Here is a 17,062-nt window from a genome sequence, read left to right as displayed (position 1 = left end):
GCCCCTGAGAGCCCAGCGCCCAGGTACCCCGCACTCCTTGCGCCTATGGGTAAGGCAGCCCTGCCGCAAAGCCATGCCTGGGACGTGGGTGACGCCTCCGCTCCCCTGAACATCCCTCTTGCTCCTTTGTCGAGTGACGTCCGAGGGCTGCACCCCTGAGAGGACGATGTTCCCCCGCGAAACCACCTCGTAGTAGAGGGTGAAATTGCAGGGGCAGGTGGACTTCAACACGACGGACGCCTCCTCGCCCACCTGGGGAGAGAGAAGGGATTTGAGGGATATCGGGCACAGAGATCCCCAAAGACGCCCCCAAAAAAACCCTTTATGTACGCCGCTCGACAGCGGCTCAGATGAGAAAAAGAAAACAGTTCCTACCCAGGGATCGTGCTTAAATCGTGACTGTGGGAGGCAGTTCAGGGAGGCAGGAGAGGATAGGTAAAGGTAAAGGTACCCCTGCCCGTACGGACCAGTCTTGACAGACTCTAGGGTTGTGCGCCCATCTCACTCAAAGAGGCCAGGGGCCAGCGCTGTCCGGAGACACTTCCGGGTCACATGGCCAGCGTGACATCACTGCTCTGGCGAGCCAGAGCCGCACACGGAAATGCCGTTTACCTTCCCGCTAGTAAGCGGTCCCTATTTATCTACTTGCACCCAGGGGTGCTTTCGAAGTGCTAGGTTGGCAGGCGCTGGGACCGAGCAGCGGGAGCGCACCCCGCCGCTGGGATTCGAACCGCCGACCTTGCGATCGGCAAGCCCTAGGCGCTGAGGCTTTTACCCACAGCGCCACCCGCGTCCCTATAATTCTTCAATTATATCCTATCCTGACTTGTGTTAACAAGTTCTACAATTGAGGACAGTAATATTCCCCTTTTTAAATGTACACAGCGGATAACGTCTTTGCCAGGCTTGTTTAAGCCTCTGAAATAAGTTTCCTGGTAATTCCCCTTTAATGTAATGGTACCCCTGACCATTAGGTCCAGTCGCGGACGACTCTGGGGTTGCGGCGCTCATCTCGCTTTACTGGCCGAGGGAGCCGGCGTACAGCTTCCGGGTCATGTGGCCAGCAGGACTAAGCCGCTTCTGGTGAACCAGAGCAGCGCACGGAAACGCCGTTTTCCTTCCCGCCGGAGTGGTACCTATTGATCTACTAGCACCTTGAAGTGCTTTCGAATTGCTAGGTTGGCAGGAGCAGGGACAGAGCAACGGGAAAACTGCCAACCTTCTGATCGGCAAGTCCTAGGCTCTGTGGTTTAACCCACACCAGGAGATGAGTCACTCCGAGGGGAGGAGGGCCATTGAGGGGGGTCCCAAACCAATCAACCCCCAGTCCCCCAACTTGGCAACGGGGGAGAGGCTCACCTGGAAAGGCCGGTCCGGCATCTGCAGTTGGATGTAGCACTTGCTGGGAGAATACCAGCCGCTGATGGAGAGGAAACTGGGGAGATACTGGTCCCCGGCAGACGCCCCTCCCAGGGCCGTGACTTTGGTCTGGGGGGGGGAGAGGGAGGCAGGGAGGTCATGCTGTGATCCGTTCCCACCCCCTCGCCTCTTAGAACCAGAGAAGGCACCCCCTCCCCGAGACAAATATACCATATTTTTCCGTCTATATTTTTCGAGCCCCAAATTAAGAAATAAATAATGGCAACATTCCGTGTATAAAAAGACCCCCAATTTTAAACTAAAAAATATGGGGGGGGGGGAATATAGCCTTATACAAGACTAGATTTGGCGTTTTCATCCCCCAAAAGTTTTTGATTTGTGTTTCTACTGAAATGAGGCTGTATTTTAATGCTGTATTTTGATCTTGTTTTTCAGTTGTCTTTTAATCCATCGTTTTTATACCTGAGCCCAGTCTTGGCTGGGGAAGGCGGGGTATAAATAACATTTATTATTATTATTATTAGGAAAAATACAGTATTTTTTTTTTAAAGGAGGGATTCCCCTCCCCAGGGATCATCCAGCCCCCTGCCCCAGAGATATGAGACACCCGCTCTGCCTTTCCACCGGCCCCCCAGTGGGGGTCTCCCAAGCCCCCCAGCCCCGTCCGGGGCTCTCACCCACCTCCAGCCAGACGTACTGGGCAGCCGAGGGGATGGAGGGGATTTCGAACTCCACCGATCCGCCGCGCGACACCAACTCGCTGGTGTAGATGTTGTCCTTGGGGGTGAGCTCAGCCTTGACCCGGACCCTCACGCCGTCCGCCGGGCTCCCGTCAGGGTACGTGACTTCCACCTGGGGGGCGGAGAGAAGGAGAGGCGGGGGGAGACGGATCCAGCAACTACGGCGCGTGGGGAGAGGCCTGGGGAGGGATGCCGCCACCCCCAAAGTGGAATTTTTTTAAAAAAATTTAAATTACTGCAAAACAGGAAACTAAGAACATGCAGGTTGTTTAGCTAAGCAGCTGATCGGAGAGGAGGCGTGGGGTTTTAGGAATACAGTGGGACCTTGGTTCTCAAATGCCTTGGCTGCCAAATGCCAAAAACCCAAAATTAATGTTCCGGTTTTTGAACAATTTTCAGAAGCAGGACGTCCGACGCAGCTGTTGTTTCCGGGGCGCCTGCGCCAATCAGAAGCCGCACCTATGTTTCCGAACATTTCAGAAGTCAAACGGACTCCTGGAACGGATTGCTTTTGCTCTTTATTTTGCGTTTTGGAGGCTTTTTTGGTTCATTTGTTTTTGTGACTGTGCGGAACCCAGTTTGGCTACTGATTGATTGATTGTGTGGCTGCAGAAATGGATAAAAGTGTTGGCTTTTTTGCAGTATAATAACGCTGCAGAGGGAGCGTTACTGGCCAAGGGAGCCGGCGTACAGCTTCCGGGTCACGTGGCCAGCAGGACTAAGCCGCTTCTGGCGAACAAGAGCAGCGCACAGAAACGCCGTTTACCTTCCCGCCGGAGCGGTACCTATTTATCTACTTGCACTTTGACGTCCTTTTGAACTGCTAGGTTGGAAGGAGCAGGGACTGAGCAACGGGAGCTCAGCCCGTCATTGCGGGGATTCGAACCGCCGACCTTCTGATCGGCAAGCCCTAGGCTCTGTGGGTTAACCCACAGCGCCACCCACGTCCTGTTTTCTGGATGTCCTAGGACCGCTCTATTCCGGGAAAGACTCTCAGCGCTCACCTTCGCCCTGTACGGCAGGCCTGGCTTGAAGTGTTTCGGGGTCCCCCGGCTGTACTTGATGTCAACCAGCTGCTTCTGGACAGGGGTGGAGTCGTCGAAGGTGACCTGGCGGCTGCCGTCGGCCCCCGTGACGGTTGCCCAGATGCTCACGGTGCCGCGAAAGTGCTCAGGGACGTCAGCCGGCATCATGTCACTCACGCACACGTCGAAATCTGCAGAGCCGTCGATCTGAGGGAGGGAGGGAGCGCGGGGTCAGGGTCGCCCGCACTGGCTGGCAGGAACACCTTCCTGGGGTCCACAGGGGGCATTCCCTAGCCCTCGCCCCGGGGAGGCTGCCGGAAGTCAAAGTTGGCACCGTCGTGAGATCCCAGAAGGGAATTTGGGGGGTCCGCCTGGCGCTAATGGGAAACCCAGCCAGATGGGCGGGGTATAAATAAATTATTATTATTATTATTATTATTATTATTATTATTATTATTATTATTTATTATTACAGAAGGCTAGATCTCCCTTTGCCTTCGTTGTGACACATTTGAGATTTCCCTTTGTGTGCTGAAATCAAAAGCGCCGACACGGAGAGCTCCGGATCCCAGCAGGAGAACAAAGAGAAGAAAATGAAAAAAACAGTGGTGCCTCGGGTTACATACGCTTCAGGTTACAGACTCCGCTAACCCAGAAATCGTGCTTCAGGTTAAGAACTTTGCTTCAGGATGAGAGCAGAAATCGTGCTCCGGCGGCGCAGCGGAAGCAGCAGGAGGCCCCATTAGCTAAAGTGGTGCTCCAGGTTAAGAACAGTTTCAGGTTAAGAACGGAGCTCCGGAACGAATGAAGTACTTAACCCGAGGTACCACTGTAATCCGCACAGTATTATAATTATAATACTTGTAAAAAATGGCCGGAAAAGGTTCCAGCCGCCGTTCCTCAAGCCGCTGTCCATCACCCCCTTGACCGCTCACCTCCAAGGTTTTGAGGACCGGGTGGCCAGATTCATGCTTGTAGTAGCCGACTCCGTTGACCGTCATGTTGATGGTCAGCCGCCCGGCGACCGGCTTCCCAAAAGTGTACCTGGGGGAAAAGGAGCGGCTTCAGAGAGGGGGCCCCAATCCGGCCCTCGCCTCCGGACCCTCTGCCCCCCCGCGGCCGGCCGAGATCCCCGAATATACACACCCCCCGGACCCTGTCCTCACCTGGCGTGGACGGTCGCTTTCTCGCATGCGCCGAGGTCCCTGATGTAGCGTGGCGGGTCGATGCGCACCTCAAATTTGGGTAAAACTGGCGGGGGAGAGGAGGGAGGGGGAGAGGTTGACCGCTGCCAAGGGGGGGGGCGTCCCGAAAGGCCCTCTGCAAAGGGGGTCAGGCCCAAGGGGGGGGTCTCCCAGGCCGGCCTCTTGAGACCCCCTCCCCAATGGGACTGAAGCAGCCTTTTCCCTCGTTCAACTGTGTTCATCCGTGGGGATTGAATTCTGGTTTAGATTTTCCACTTTTAAAAACGGGAAAAGTGGCACAATACCAACCAAAACAGAGTGGCTTGCCAAATTATTGGAGTATTGCAATGGGAGAAGTCGGAAGGATCTCAAAAGAGACGATGGACAAGGACTGGAAGGTGTTTAAAGGATATTTGCAAAATCATATTGAGAAACCAGAACTCCTATTAGAATAGACAAGTTCCGCTATAATAATATTTTTTTATTTGTACCCCGCCCATCTGGCTGGGTTTCCCCAGCCACTCTGGGCGGCTTCCACAAAGATGAAAAATACACTAAAATGTCACATATTAAAAACTTCCCTGAACAGGGCTGCCTTCAGATGTCTTCTGAATGTCAGGTAGTTGTTTATCGCTTTGACATCTGATGGGAGGGCATTCCACAGGGCGGGCGCCACCACCGAGAAGGCCCTCTGCCTGGTTCCCTGTAACTTGGCCTCTCGCAGTGAGGGAACCGCCAGAAGGCCCTCGGAGCTGGACCTCAGAGTCCGGGCAGAACGATGGGGGTGGAGACACTCCTTCAGGTATACTGGACCGAGGCCGTTTAGGGCTTTCAAGGTCAGCACCAACACTTTGAATTGTGCTCGGAAACGTACTGGGAGCCAATGTAGGTCTTTCAAGACCGGTGTTATGTGGTCTCCACTCCCAGTCCCCAGTCTAGCTGCCGCATTCTGGATTAATTGCAGTTTCCGGGTCACCTTCAAAGGTAGCCCCACATAGAGCGCATGGCAGTAGTCCAAGTGGGAGATAACCAGAGCATGCACCACTCTGGCCAGACAGTCTGAGCGCAGGGAGGGTCTCATCCTGCGTACCAGATGGAGCCGCCCTGGACACAGATTTGACCTGCGCCTCCATGGACAGCTGTGAGTCCAAAATGACTCCCAGGCTGCGCACCTGGTCCTTCAGGACCAGGGAATCCTCTAAATGCTGAAATATCAAATAAAATGGATGACAATGGGTTAGATTGTCATTGTTTTATTTAATTGCATGATCTGCCATGATCCATTGACTGGACGGGGAACTGTTTGCATCTGATATTCTTGCTGTGAATGTTGTGCTGTGTCTTTAATTTCCCTTACGGTATATTAGTTTCACCTGTGGCTGAAATTATGTTCTTTACAATTTGTTACCAGCACCAGTGACCACAGTATCACAGGAACACTGAGTATATTTTCTACAGCGTTCGTATCTGCTTACATGTAAGTTTGGGTGCGTATTTTAGTTGTACGTATTGTATTGTGCATTTTATTTTATACAGACGCAGGTTCCATTGTGTGTATATTGTAAGTTCAGCTTGTTAAGAAATGGAGCTGCCATTTCGTATCAATTCTCATAAGCCTGGCTGATGAAGAATTGATCAAGATTGGCTGATGAAGACTGGTCATCCGGAAACTCTGTTCCGGCGATATTTGGTGACAGACAGGAGAATCTTTGGACGATTAAAATAATAATAATAAAAGCTGATCGATGCTTCGAAAGATTGGAGAATTAGTAAAAACGATATACCGTATTTTTCAGCCCATAGGGCGCACCTAGTTTTTTTTGGGGGGGGGGGAAATAAAGAAAAAAAAATTATTTTCCCCCCAGGTGCGGGGCTGGGGCGGGGGAAGCTTCCCAGCCCCCAGAACAGGCATCTCTCCGCAAAGTCGGGCCGGTCTCCCGAGGGTTGCGCAGAGCCAGTGGCGTAGCGTGGGTTGTCAGCACCCGGGGCAAAGCAAGTAATTTGCCCCCCCCCCCGCTGCACTGCCCCTCCCCCAGATAGTCCCTCGCTCTCTCTCCGCACCGCACCGCACGCCTGGCACCCTCCCCTCCACAGTGGGCGGCGACCCGGCGGCTCGGATCGGATTCACACAGCCAGCACTGCAGTGAGAGAGAATGAGTGAGCCAGGTAGGGGCAGAGAGCTGCAAGTGCGAGCGCGCCCCCCCCCCAGATGTTGCGCCCGGTGCAGCCGGCCCCCCCTGCACCCCCCACGCTACGCCACTGCGCAGAGCTTCCTGAAGCCTGGAGGGCGAGAGGGGTCTGTGCGCACCAACCCCTCTCGCTCTCCATGCTTCAGCGAAAGCCTGCATTCGCCCCATAGGACGCGCACACATTTCCCCTTCATTTTTGGAGGGGGAAAAGTGCGTCCTATAGGGCAAAAAATACAGTATATAAAATAAGGAAAGAAGGCTCTGCCCCCTCCCCCCCGCGATTCCACCAGCCGCTGTGCCAAAATCTCACCATACTTCTGGACTTCGAAAGTCTTGTTGTACACCTGGCCGTGCAATGCGGCAAAAACGCGCCACTCTCCGAAGACAGGTTGGTTAGACAGAGGGAAGGTGATGTTGAGGACACCTGCGGCCAGGGTAAGAAGCCGAGAATAAAAGATAAGTTATTAACAGATATTAAAGGCAGAGGAGGCTTCTCCTTGCCAGATTTGAAATTATATTATGAAGCCTCTTGTATTTGCTGGATCCGGGAATGGATACAATTTTAAAAATACAGATTTATTAGATTTGGAAAGTCGTGATTGGGTTGGTTGGCATGCTTAGTGCGGCAGGGAAAAGGGGATGGTCAGCAAGGTTTGGCCGAAAAGGCGCTGGGTCGCTTCCGGCAAAAGAGGGGGAGAAAAGAAGGTAGGCCCCTATTTCTTTCTCCTTTTCGGGGAGACGGGCACCCCACTGCCGCTCGCTCCAGACTCACCGCAACAAACTGGCTTTAGGTTGTTCCATTCGATCATCCGAGACCCACGAGGATCCTGGGGAGAGACAACTTCATTCAATTTCATTTTAGTCTTTAAGATATTATTATTATTATTATTATTATTATTAATACAGTATTTGACACTTTTGTTTTCGCTCTTTCTTTTGCAGGCTTTTTTGATTCATTAGTTTTTGTGACTGTGTGGAACCCAGTTCAGCGACTGATTGATTTGCGGAAATGGATAAAAGCCCCCCATCCAAACAATGACCGTCGTGTGTGCAGGTAAGGGGGAAATTAATTTTTATCTTTATCATCTACAATACCGTCTTGTTTATTTTATAGTACAGTGCATTGATGATTGCTTTCATTTTACGGATCCATGGTCTTCTTAGAGAGTAAAATTCATGTGAAATGGATGTTTTAGGGGCTGTTTTTAAAAGTCTGGGACGGATTAATCCGTTTTGCATTGCTTTCTATGGGAAAGCGCCCCTTGGATTGGGAACGCTTTGGTTTTGGAACGGACTTCTGGAACGGATTCAGTTTGAGAACCAAGCAGGTACTCACCACAATGTAGGCTTCAACCTGGAAGGGGGAAAAGAGGGACGAGTTACTGGCTTGGAATTCTGCACAAAACCTAACCCAAAGAAGCTTTTATTTAGTTCTTGGGTCAGCTAGTGTCAGAGCTGGCTCCTGGTCCCAGCTCACAGAGGACCAACGCTAGCCGGTAGTAATGTACAAAAGTCTTTATTGAAGTACAGTTTCCATTTTCACGCCACAGCGCCCCAGCTCTACGTCTAGGGTTTAGATCGGCGAAGCTCCATCTGAATCTCCACCCCCTGTACACCAGTTTAAGACTCTAACCTTACTCCACCTCTTCCGTCTCTCCTTTCTCCTCTGGGTCCTGCTACCCCCCGGGGTTCCTTCCTTCCTGGACTCTTCCGACGCAGACGTTGACCCCCCTGACTCCTCCCTCTCTCTTCGGCGGGCTTTAGGACCTGGCTCCCTATCCGGGCTGCCAACTGTGCCGCCCTCCTGTACATTTGAACTTGGCGCGCGCGCGCAGCCTTCAACCTTCCTCTTGACCGTTTCCTCGCTCCCCGACGGAGGCGTGGTCAATCCTCCCTCATGTTCTCTCGCTGGCAGCGCGCCGCCTGATCCCGATGCCTGGGACTCCTCCCCCCTACTGCACTCTGGTGTGGACGCTGGCACTGATTCCCGACGGCTGCTCTCTGAGTCCCCTCTGGCCCCTTCTTCCTGGGGTGCCCCCCTAGGCACCCCCCTTGCTCTGACCATGGGAGCCCCTTTCTGTGAATCTTCCGATTCGCTGGAAAGACTCAGAGACCTCGGACCGCTGTCATCGCTGACATTTCCTTCGGACTCCTCCCCCTCGCTCTCCATTTCCTCCCTTCCCTGTGCCTCTGCTCCTGAACCCCTGACAGCTAGTAATGCCTACACGGACTGGCAGCAGCTTCCCAGTTGTTCGGACGGAGAGCCATTAAAAACAAAGTAAGATGCTAGTCCCCATTGCTTTTTAAAAAGGGGGCTGAATTAAATGGGGCCTTCTACATGCCCAGCAGGTGTCCTACCACTGAGCCATTAAGAACAACGCAAGATTATAGTCCTCATGGTTTTCAACAAAAAGAGGGATGAATTAAATAGGAATTTAGGACACCGCTTAGTCCCCTTGAACAGTCTAGCTCAGGGCAGCCTACACTGACCGGCAGCAGCGCCTCTGCAGGATTTCCAGCTGGGAAATACCCCCCAGCCAAAACCTTCCGCATGCCCAGCAGCTGCTCCAGCCGCCGAGCTACGGCCCTTTTGCCCTGGGAGTGTAGGAAGAGCCTCTCCTCCGCCATGAATTTGCCCAGTCCTTTTTTAAAGCCATAGAAGTTGGCAGTAGCCTCAGGTGGCAGGGAGTTCCACAGGTCTCCAGCCTGGCCAGGTCCTTCTCAGCGGAAACGAACCCAGGATAAATATATCTTACTACAGCCCCTTCCTCACCTTCTCATCGACGGGCCGCAAGTCCGGGTTGATGGTGAACAGGTTGATCAGTACTAGAAACAGAGAAGGAGAGGGGGAAATCAGAAACCAGAGAAAATTTAATTAAGAATGGGGAAAATCTACAAGCCGCCTAAGAGAACACTGCAAACAGCTAAAAACTTTGGCAGGGTTTTAGGGACACTTGCAACGTATTAGAAATTAGGGTGGAAAAGAAAAAAGGATGGTTTTAAGTAAAACAGAGAAATGATAAGATGTAGCAGATTAAAGGCTGATCATAATGGAAACCACGGAGTTCTAAGGTCTAAGGGTTCAGGGCACCCTAAATGTTGGTGGTTCACGTTTGAATTTAATTGCATAATGTAAAACTGAATTTTAAAAGAAATAGAGAGGGGGGGAGAGAAGGAAAGGAGCATTGCAGAATTGTGGAATTGGGAGAGCTGGCGGGGGGGGCGGGCGCCCAAGGTCATCTAGCTCAACCGGCCACAATGCACGAGTGCGAAATGTGGGATGTGATCCGTGAGAGGCAGACAAGTACAACATTCCTTGCGATGCTAGAGAAGACATGCGAGGGAATGTTTGGTCCAGCCGGTCGAAACTTCCTGTTCCTCCTGGCTGGAGCATCCTTCCTTTTGCATGTGACAGAAGGTGGGCGTGATCTCACCTGTCCAGGTAACAAAAGGACGAGTCATGCAGCACACCTCTCTCTTTTTGGCTTCCTTCTTCGTTTGACCCACTTCTACCTAGGACTGCTCTGCTAGCTCTCAGGATCACTGGGATTATCCCCCCATATGGGGCAGATCCACATGTACATCTTTGTAACTAAGTCTGCCTTCAGGGATCCAACTGTGAACTGATGTGAGTCACCTTCTTTCATTGACTTGGAATACGATTGTGGCTTCTTTATTCTTTTAAGAAGTTTTTAATGTGTAAAGAGGTGGATTTGCCCTGCCAGACCTTAAACTCTATTATGAATCAGCCGCATTTTGCTGGCTGAGAGAATGGATGCTTCTTGAAAATACTGATGTCTTGGATCTGGAAGGTTTTAACAACGTATTTGGTTGGCATGCAAGTTTTTAATGTGTGACATTCTAATGTCTTTTTCATCTTTGTTGGAAGCTGCCCAGAGTGGCTGGGGAAGCCCGGCCAGATGGGCAGGGGTGCAAATAATAAATTATTATTGTTATTAGGGATTGAAGGGAAATTACCAGGAATGTACAATTCAATCTGAAGACAGACCAAACTGTATAATAGTGAGAGCTCACACGAGCCTGCAACCAGCTATCTGCTGTGCATGTAAAAAGGGGGATATAACTCTGCTGTGTAAAGGAACTTGCCAGCGCAAGTTAGGAAGGATATCAATAAACAATATATCCTCTCCTGTCACCCACATTAAAGAATAAGCGCCCACCTTTCTGCTTTGGCTTGTAGACGGGTTTGTCAGTCTGGATGAAGACAGAGGCGCCTTTGCTGTCGATGGTGACGGTGGTGTGGTTGTGGAAAATGTAGCCCTCTTCCGCCAAGTGACGGTTGCCCCAAACCTTGAGGTGTGCCTGGCCCCGTAGCCCCGGGGGCACCTGGTTGGGAAGGGAAAAGGGAGTTATAGCGCTGCGCCCGGCGCCGACGAAGCTTAGAATCGTGGGTCTCAGCTGGAGTGCCCAGGACAGAGAGAAGGCCAGGAGTTTATAAAATCAGATGTGCTTTCTCCCTCCCTGGTGTAACGCCGGGGAAAAAGTAAGTGCGTGGTTAGCCTGTGGAACCTGCTGTCACTGGAATCTGCCATGCCGACCGACCTGAATGGCTTTAAAACAGGGGCAAAGAAGGCAGGGGTTATAAGAGCTCTTTCTGCCCACCAGTTTGCACCAGGGTGGATTTGATCGAAATCAAATCGATTTAAATCACTAGTCAGTAAGACTTCATTTAAATCATATTTTTTTTACAGAAAGACTCATTCTTGCTGTTATAACCTTAATATTTACAGCCGAATGAAGGCTTCGTTTTTGGAATAATAAGTAGTTTTTGCAGTTATATCAAAAATTACAGATTTGGTTCTACTCTTAGAAACACATAGACAGATAATTGTGAAATTATGGTGAGGTTTCCTGAGTTAACTGTTTATTTTTGGACAACCTTTCTGCTGTGCTTCATTGGAAGGAGAAAAACAATCATTTTCTTAGTAACTATTTAACTGAAAAAAACAACATTATAGCATATGTATCCATGTTTGTTAACTGTTGCAGTTAAACAATTAAAAAAAAAGCTGAGTTTTAGCACTCATAAGAAACATAAAACAAATCATTTCCTGACAAACAGTCTTTGGGCTACAATGTAACTTAGAAAATCTTTAGAAAGGCTTTTCCTCCGAAAGCATTTTATTTTTAAAAATCCAATTAAAAATTTTTTTTAATCCGATTTACATTTTTTAAAAACCCGGTTTTTTCATTTTTTAAAAAATAGTTTATTTTTAAATCCACCCTGGTTTGTACTCACCTTGAGCTTGATGGTTCCTTTGCCTGCAAAAACGCCGGAAAAAGAGAGAGAAAATGCAGGATTCAGAAAGCTGAACTATATCATGCAAACACGCCAGATTTAACTCCGATACTCAACACACACAGACACCTCTTCCCCTGGCAAGGCAGGGGTGTGGGGCTGCCACCAGCCGCGGCCGGGCGCCCTTTGCACGTACGTAAACGGGCGCCTACCCAAAACCGTTCCGTGCCCTCGCGCCACCGTCTCTCCTTTGACCGTCAGCTGGATCTGAACCGTCGTCTCCTTGGCCGGGTTGAAGATGACCACGCTGATGGTTTCCACCACCCCTGCCCGGAAGACGGAGGGCACGGCCACCAAGTAGCCCCTGGGAGAAAGAGGGAGAGAGGAAGGAGGTGAGAGGGGGCAGCTCTGGAAGAAAGGCTCTGCGGCAGAACAGCTGCTTGGCAGGCAGAAGGCCCCGTGTTCCATCCCCGCTGCCATCCCCATATAATAATAATTATTGGGACGCAGGTGGCGCTGTGGGTTAAACCCCAGAGCCTAGGACTTGCCGATCAGAACATCGGCGGTTCGAATCCCCGCGACGGGGTGAGCTCCCGTTGCTCGGTCCCAGCTCCTGCCAACCCAGCAGTTCGAAAGCACGTCAAAAGTGCAAGTAGATCAATAGGTACGGCTCCGGCGGGAAGGTAAATGGCGCTTCCATGCGCTGCTCTGGTTCGCCAGAAGCGGCTTAGTCCTACTGGCCACATGACCCGGAAGCTGTACGCCGGCTCCTCGGCCAATAAAGCGAGATGAGCGCCGCAACCCCAGAGTCGGCCACGACTGGACCTAATGGTCAGGGGTCCCTTTACCTTTACCTTTACCTGCCTGGGTTTCCCCAGCCACTCTGGATGGCTCCCAACTGAATATTAAAAACACAATAAAGCATCAAACATTAAAAACTTCCCTCAACAGTGCTGCCTTCAGATGTCTTGTAAAAGTCAGATAGTTGTTTATTTCCTTGACATCTGATGGGAGGGTGCCACCACCGAGAAGGCCCTCAGCCTGTTTCCTTGTAACCTCACTTCTCACAGGGAGGGCACCACCACTGAGAAGGCCCTCTGCCTGGTTCCCTGTAACTTGGCTTCTTGCAATGAGGGAACCGCCAGAAGGTCCTCGCGAGATGGACCCTGGTGTCCGGGGTGGAGACGCTCCTTCAGGTCTACTGGGCCAAGGCTGTTTAGGGCTTTCACTAGAAAATCACCAGCCCAGACTGGAGTTCCTTGCCTCCCCTTCTCTCCGGGGCTTTCCCCAAGCAATCGGAGACCGCGCCTGCCAGCAATCCCACCTCTCCTGCGCCCTTTTCATGCTGCTCTTGGTCCTGGGAGACCACTAGGGAAGGGAGATTCTTGCCGCAGGAGGGGGAAGAAACCCCTCTCTGCCTCTTGGCTTCCCTCCTCTCCTGCTTCTGCTCCTGCCTCTGATTCTGAACTCTCTCTGCCACCGATTCTCCCCGCTCACAAAGCCCTGTTCCCTCTTCCCAGCCCCTCCAGGTGGGAACAACTTTAAAAAGCCGAATGGCATGTAGACGGTGGTCCCACCTTAACCCTTATTGCATTTGTGTCATCCGTGGGGCAGAATGCATGGAAACGGAAGAAAGCCCGCCAGCCCAGGGGAGGCCCCCCAAAGTTAACTATTCCCCCTTTGCCCGAGTGCTCTTCTTTCCTCCTCCCGCCTCGCTGCCTTCCCCTTTTGTGCTGCGTCTTTTAGTCCAAACCCACCAGCAAGGCGCCGACGGCACATTGTACGACGCACACATGCGTTTCAAATTCTCCGGTCGTGATTCTCCTCCGCAGCCCCTCTCCCCGCTGCTCAGCCCATCCCATCCCCAATGGGCCTTCTTCGTGCAAGACAGCTCTTCGCGTCATGCGCTTTGGAAACATAATTCCGCTTCGCCAGCCGGGTCTCTTTCGCCGGAGGTTAACAGGCGCCCCGCGAGGAGCGAAGGCTGCTTTTCTCCCTCCTCCCCCCCAAATTCCAAACATTGCACACTCCGGCCCCCTCAGCGGGATCCATCGCCATGGAGATCTCATTGCAAGAGATCTCCTGGGCGACAGGCAGCGCTCAGGACCGGCCCAGATCAAGAAACAAGCAATGAGAAGCTCAAATCTGCAAAACCTCGACCGCCTTTTCTGGACCGGTCTAGCGAGAGGGCAAAAAACGAGGAAATATTTGCAGCGTAAGGGTCTTCCGCCCGACGTGAGACTCGAACCCACAACCCTAAGAGCCTCGCACTTGACCGGCTGAGCTATCACTGGCTGGCTTTCTCCAGCTTACGGGAGATTTCCAGTTTTGTAACTTTAGGACTGGCTCCCTGGATGGCCGGTTGATTACAGAGTATGAATGAACTTTATTACGGTCACAGACCAGGATTAAGAAAAGCATATAGATAAAATAGCAGTTGGGATTTTTGACCGATAATTGTTAGGGCAAATGAGGACAAGGAAACAGGCGTAAAACATCCGAATAAAATACAAGATTAAACACAGATAATGGATGGATAAGAAACTAATAATTAAAACAGATGAGAGCTAAAAACCAACAAAGACACGCAGTTAAAACAACTGTAAGAGCATAAGAACTAAAAGACTCGCAGATAAAACAACTGAGGCTGCAGAGTTGAAGCATCTTAAATAGAGGACACCCACAACGTTAAAAACTGCTGTGCAAATATGGTTAAACAGACAAATAAAACAATATACAACACTAAATTTAGAAACAATGTACAACAATAAACTGCCCCAGGGAGTTGACTCCCTGGAACCGTGTTTGGGGTTTTCATGCCGGACTATTTTGAGTATTACAGAGTATTTGTCTTGCTTTGCTTGCGCGACGTTGATGCAGAGGTTAGACTATCATGGAATTTTAGATTTGGAAAGGGGGCCCCCAGTGGTTATCCAGTCCAACCCCCTGAAATGCAGGAATCTCAGCTAAAGCATCGCGGACAGAGGACCGTCTGACCTCACTTAAAAACCTTCAAGGAAGGAGAGTCATGAACACCAATGTATTCTGCCTTGGACAGACCCCACCTGGAATCCTGTGTCCAGTTCTGGGCAGCACAATTTAAGACGGATGTTGAGAAGCTGGGAAGAAAGGGAGACCGAGATGGTCAGTCTGGAAGCCTGATGAGGAACGGTCGAAGGAGCTGGGGATGTTTAGCCTTGGAGGAGATGGGAGAGCCCCTTCCGATATCTCACATGGAAGAGAGAGCTTGTTTCCTCCTGCTCCGGAGGGCAGGACTCGAACCCACGGCTCCCAGCGACAAGCAAGGCGATTCCCACTCAACACCAGGAAGAACTTTCTGATGGTCCAGAGATGTGGGATGGGAGGTGGCGGATGCCCAAGCCGAGGTTGGAAGACCATCAGTCATGGGCGCTTGAGCTGAGATTCCTGCCTCTGCAGCGGGTTGGGCTGGATGACCCCTGGGGGTCCCTTTCCAAAACTACGATTCTGGGACACCGGAGCGTAATAGCCATGGGCAGCCTTGTCCGCCGTGAATTGGCCGTTTTAAAGCCACGCGTCAGAACTAGCCCTGAGGATTAAGTCTTCCTCTCCTCTGAGATAGACCGGCTCTGTCTATGGAGGCTCCATTTCGGAATCCTAAGGGGAGCCCGGCCCGCAGGATGAGGCCAAAGGGAGCTCCTTCAGTTCCTGCTGTAACGGTTGCCTCGGGGATCTGAGTGCGAAAACAGCAGCTCAGAAACTCCCTGCTGGGCAAGTCCAGAAACCGGCCGTCAGATTGGGGGCGAGAGGAGAGCTGTTCTGTCCTAACGGACCAGTTCAGAATTGGGGGGGGGGGTCCCCTGACCTTTCCCACACCCCGTTAGGGCAAAGGAAGGGTGTTGGGGAACGCAAAGCTGGGCTCAAAATTATATGCCGCCCCAAAAAACGGTGCAATGTTGTGCATGGAAGTTAGGGGCTCTGTGGGGCCGGCCAGGGTGCAGTTTGGCCTGGGGGGGGGACATTTCCTGGACCCCCCATCCTTTGCGTGGGTCGGCAGGATGCGGCCAAATTCCACCCAGCACCTGAGGCAGGAAGATGTTCCTCTCGGCTGACAACCACAATCAGCTCAGTTGGGTTTTGGAGACGAGGAAGAGGGCTCTCTGCACATGCCCCAGAACGCCCCCCTCCCTGGTTCTTCCCCCTGAAGAATTCGCAGAGCAGAGGAAGAGGTGTCTCTGCACGCGCTCAGGAACCCCTGGGCTTTCTGCACATGCTCTGGAACACTCCCCTTGGCTCTTCCCCCTCTGCCTGCTCCAGGGTTCCCGGAGGCGAGCAAGAGGTCACTCTGCACATGCTCAAGAGCCGCTGGGCTCTCTGCCCATGTTCAGGAGCGCTCCGCTTGCTTCTTGCAGCGAGGGCTTCCCGGAGGCGAGCGAGAGGTCACTCTGCACGCGCTCAGAAGCCCCTGGGCTTTCTGCACACGCTCTGGAACACTCCCCATGGCTCTTCCCCCTCTGCCTGCTCCAGGGTTCCCGGAGGCGAGCAAGAGGTCACTCTGCACGCGCTCAGGAACCCCTGTGCCCTCTGCAGGCGCTCGGGAGCGCTCCCCTCCTTCCTTCTCGCAGCGAGGGCATCCCGGAGGCTCCCTCTGCGCGCCCTCCGGAGCCCGGGGCCGGGGCGCCTGGGAGACCCCCTCGGTCTCTCCGCTGCCGCTTCGCTCACCTCCTGTCCGGGCTCGGGGTGCAGATCCCGCAGAGGCTGCAGAGCGGCAGCAGCAGCAGCGTCCAGGGCGCGCGTCCAGGGCGGCGGGCCGGAGGAGGCATGGCCGGGCGCCCTTTGTTCCCTCGGGAGGCCGCCGACGCCCGAGCCGGCCAGCAGCGCCTCTGCCCCGGCCCTGCGCCTCCGCCGCTGCCCCCCGGCCGCCTGCAGCCCCGCCTCGGCCCGGGGCGGCCCGCCGATGCCTCCGCCTCCGCGCTCCGCCTCCCACGCGCGCTCCCTTTGTTCCGGGGAGGCGCGCGCCCCGCAGGACCCACGCCGCGGGGAGGGGCGCGACAGACCCCCGGGGGTCCCCGCTCAGCAGGATCGGGGGTCTTCTTCTTCTTCTTCCCCTCCTCTGCCAGGAGATTCTTTCTTTCCTTCCTTCCTTCCTTCCGCGCGCAAAAGTGCCGCGCGTAAAAACCGTGCTTCTCCGAAGCAGCGCCGCTCCAACTTTGGGAACCACGCTTTTTAGATCTCTTCTGATCGAGGCTTCCCAAAAGGTCGTAGTGGGAAGCTGGTGGTACCCACCTCGAAGCATCTTTTCATC

General features: G+C 52.7%; 1 protein-coding gene across 1 annotated transcript in view; it reads right to left on the bottom strand.

Moving 5' to 3' along the window:
• The window catches only part of CPAMD8 (C3 and PZP like alpha-2-macroglobulin domain containing 8), a 44,776-nt gene extending 27,933 nt beyond the window's left edge, over window positions 1-16,843 (bottom strand). The window contains exons 1-14 of the mRNA XM_083421342.1: window positions 16,480-16,843; window positions 11,991-12,142; window positions 11,779-11,801; window positions 10,700-10,865; window positions 9,292-9,344; window positions 7,855-7,872; window positions 7,291-7,345; window positions 6,829-6,942; window positions 4,312-4,396; window positions 4,081-4,189; window positions 3,125-3,352; window positions 2,062-2,232; window positions 1,360-1,488; window positions 78-252 (exon numbers count right to left, since the gene is read on the bottom strand). Coding sequence (XP_083277468.1) covers window positions 78-252; window positions 1,360-1,488; window positions 2,062-2,232; window positions 3,125-3,352; window positions 4,081-4,189; window positions 4,312-4,396; window positions 6,829-6,942; window positions 7,291-7,345; window positions 7,855-7,872; window positions 9,292-9,344; window positions 10,700-10,865; window positions 11,779-11,801; window positions 11,991-12,142; window positions 16,480-16,580 — 1,579 coding nt within the window. The 5' untranslated portion in view covers window positions 16,581-16,843. The remainder of the gene's footprint in view (window positions 1-77; window positions 253-1,359; window positions 1,489-2,061; window positions 2,233-3,124; window positions 3,353-4,080; window positions 4,190-4,311; window positions 4,397-6,828; window positions 6,943-7,290; window positions 7,346-7,854; window positions 7,873-9,291; window positions 9,345-10,699; window positions 10,866-11,778; window positions 11,802-11,990; window positions 12,143-16,479) is intronic.
• Between the last annotated feature and the right edge of the window lie 219 nt (window positions 16,844-17,062).

This window comes from Podarcis tiliguerta, assembly GCF_965153285.1.
Source record: "Podarcis tiliguerta genome assembly, chromosome: 18".
Taxonomy (NCBI): Eukaryota; Metazoa; Chordata; class Lepidosauria; order Squamata; family Lacertidae; genus Podarcis; species Podarcis tiliguerta.
Note: the sequence above shows the minus strand (reverse complement) of the source record. Positions and strands in the feature narration are given on the sequence as shown.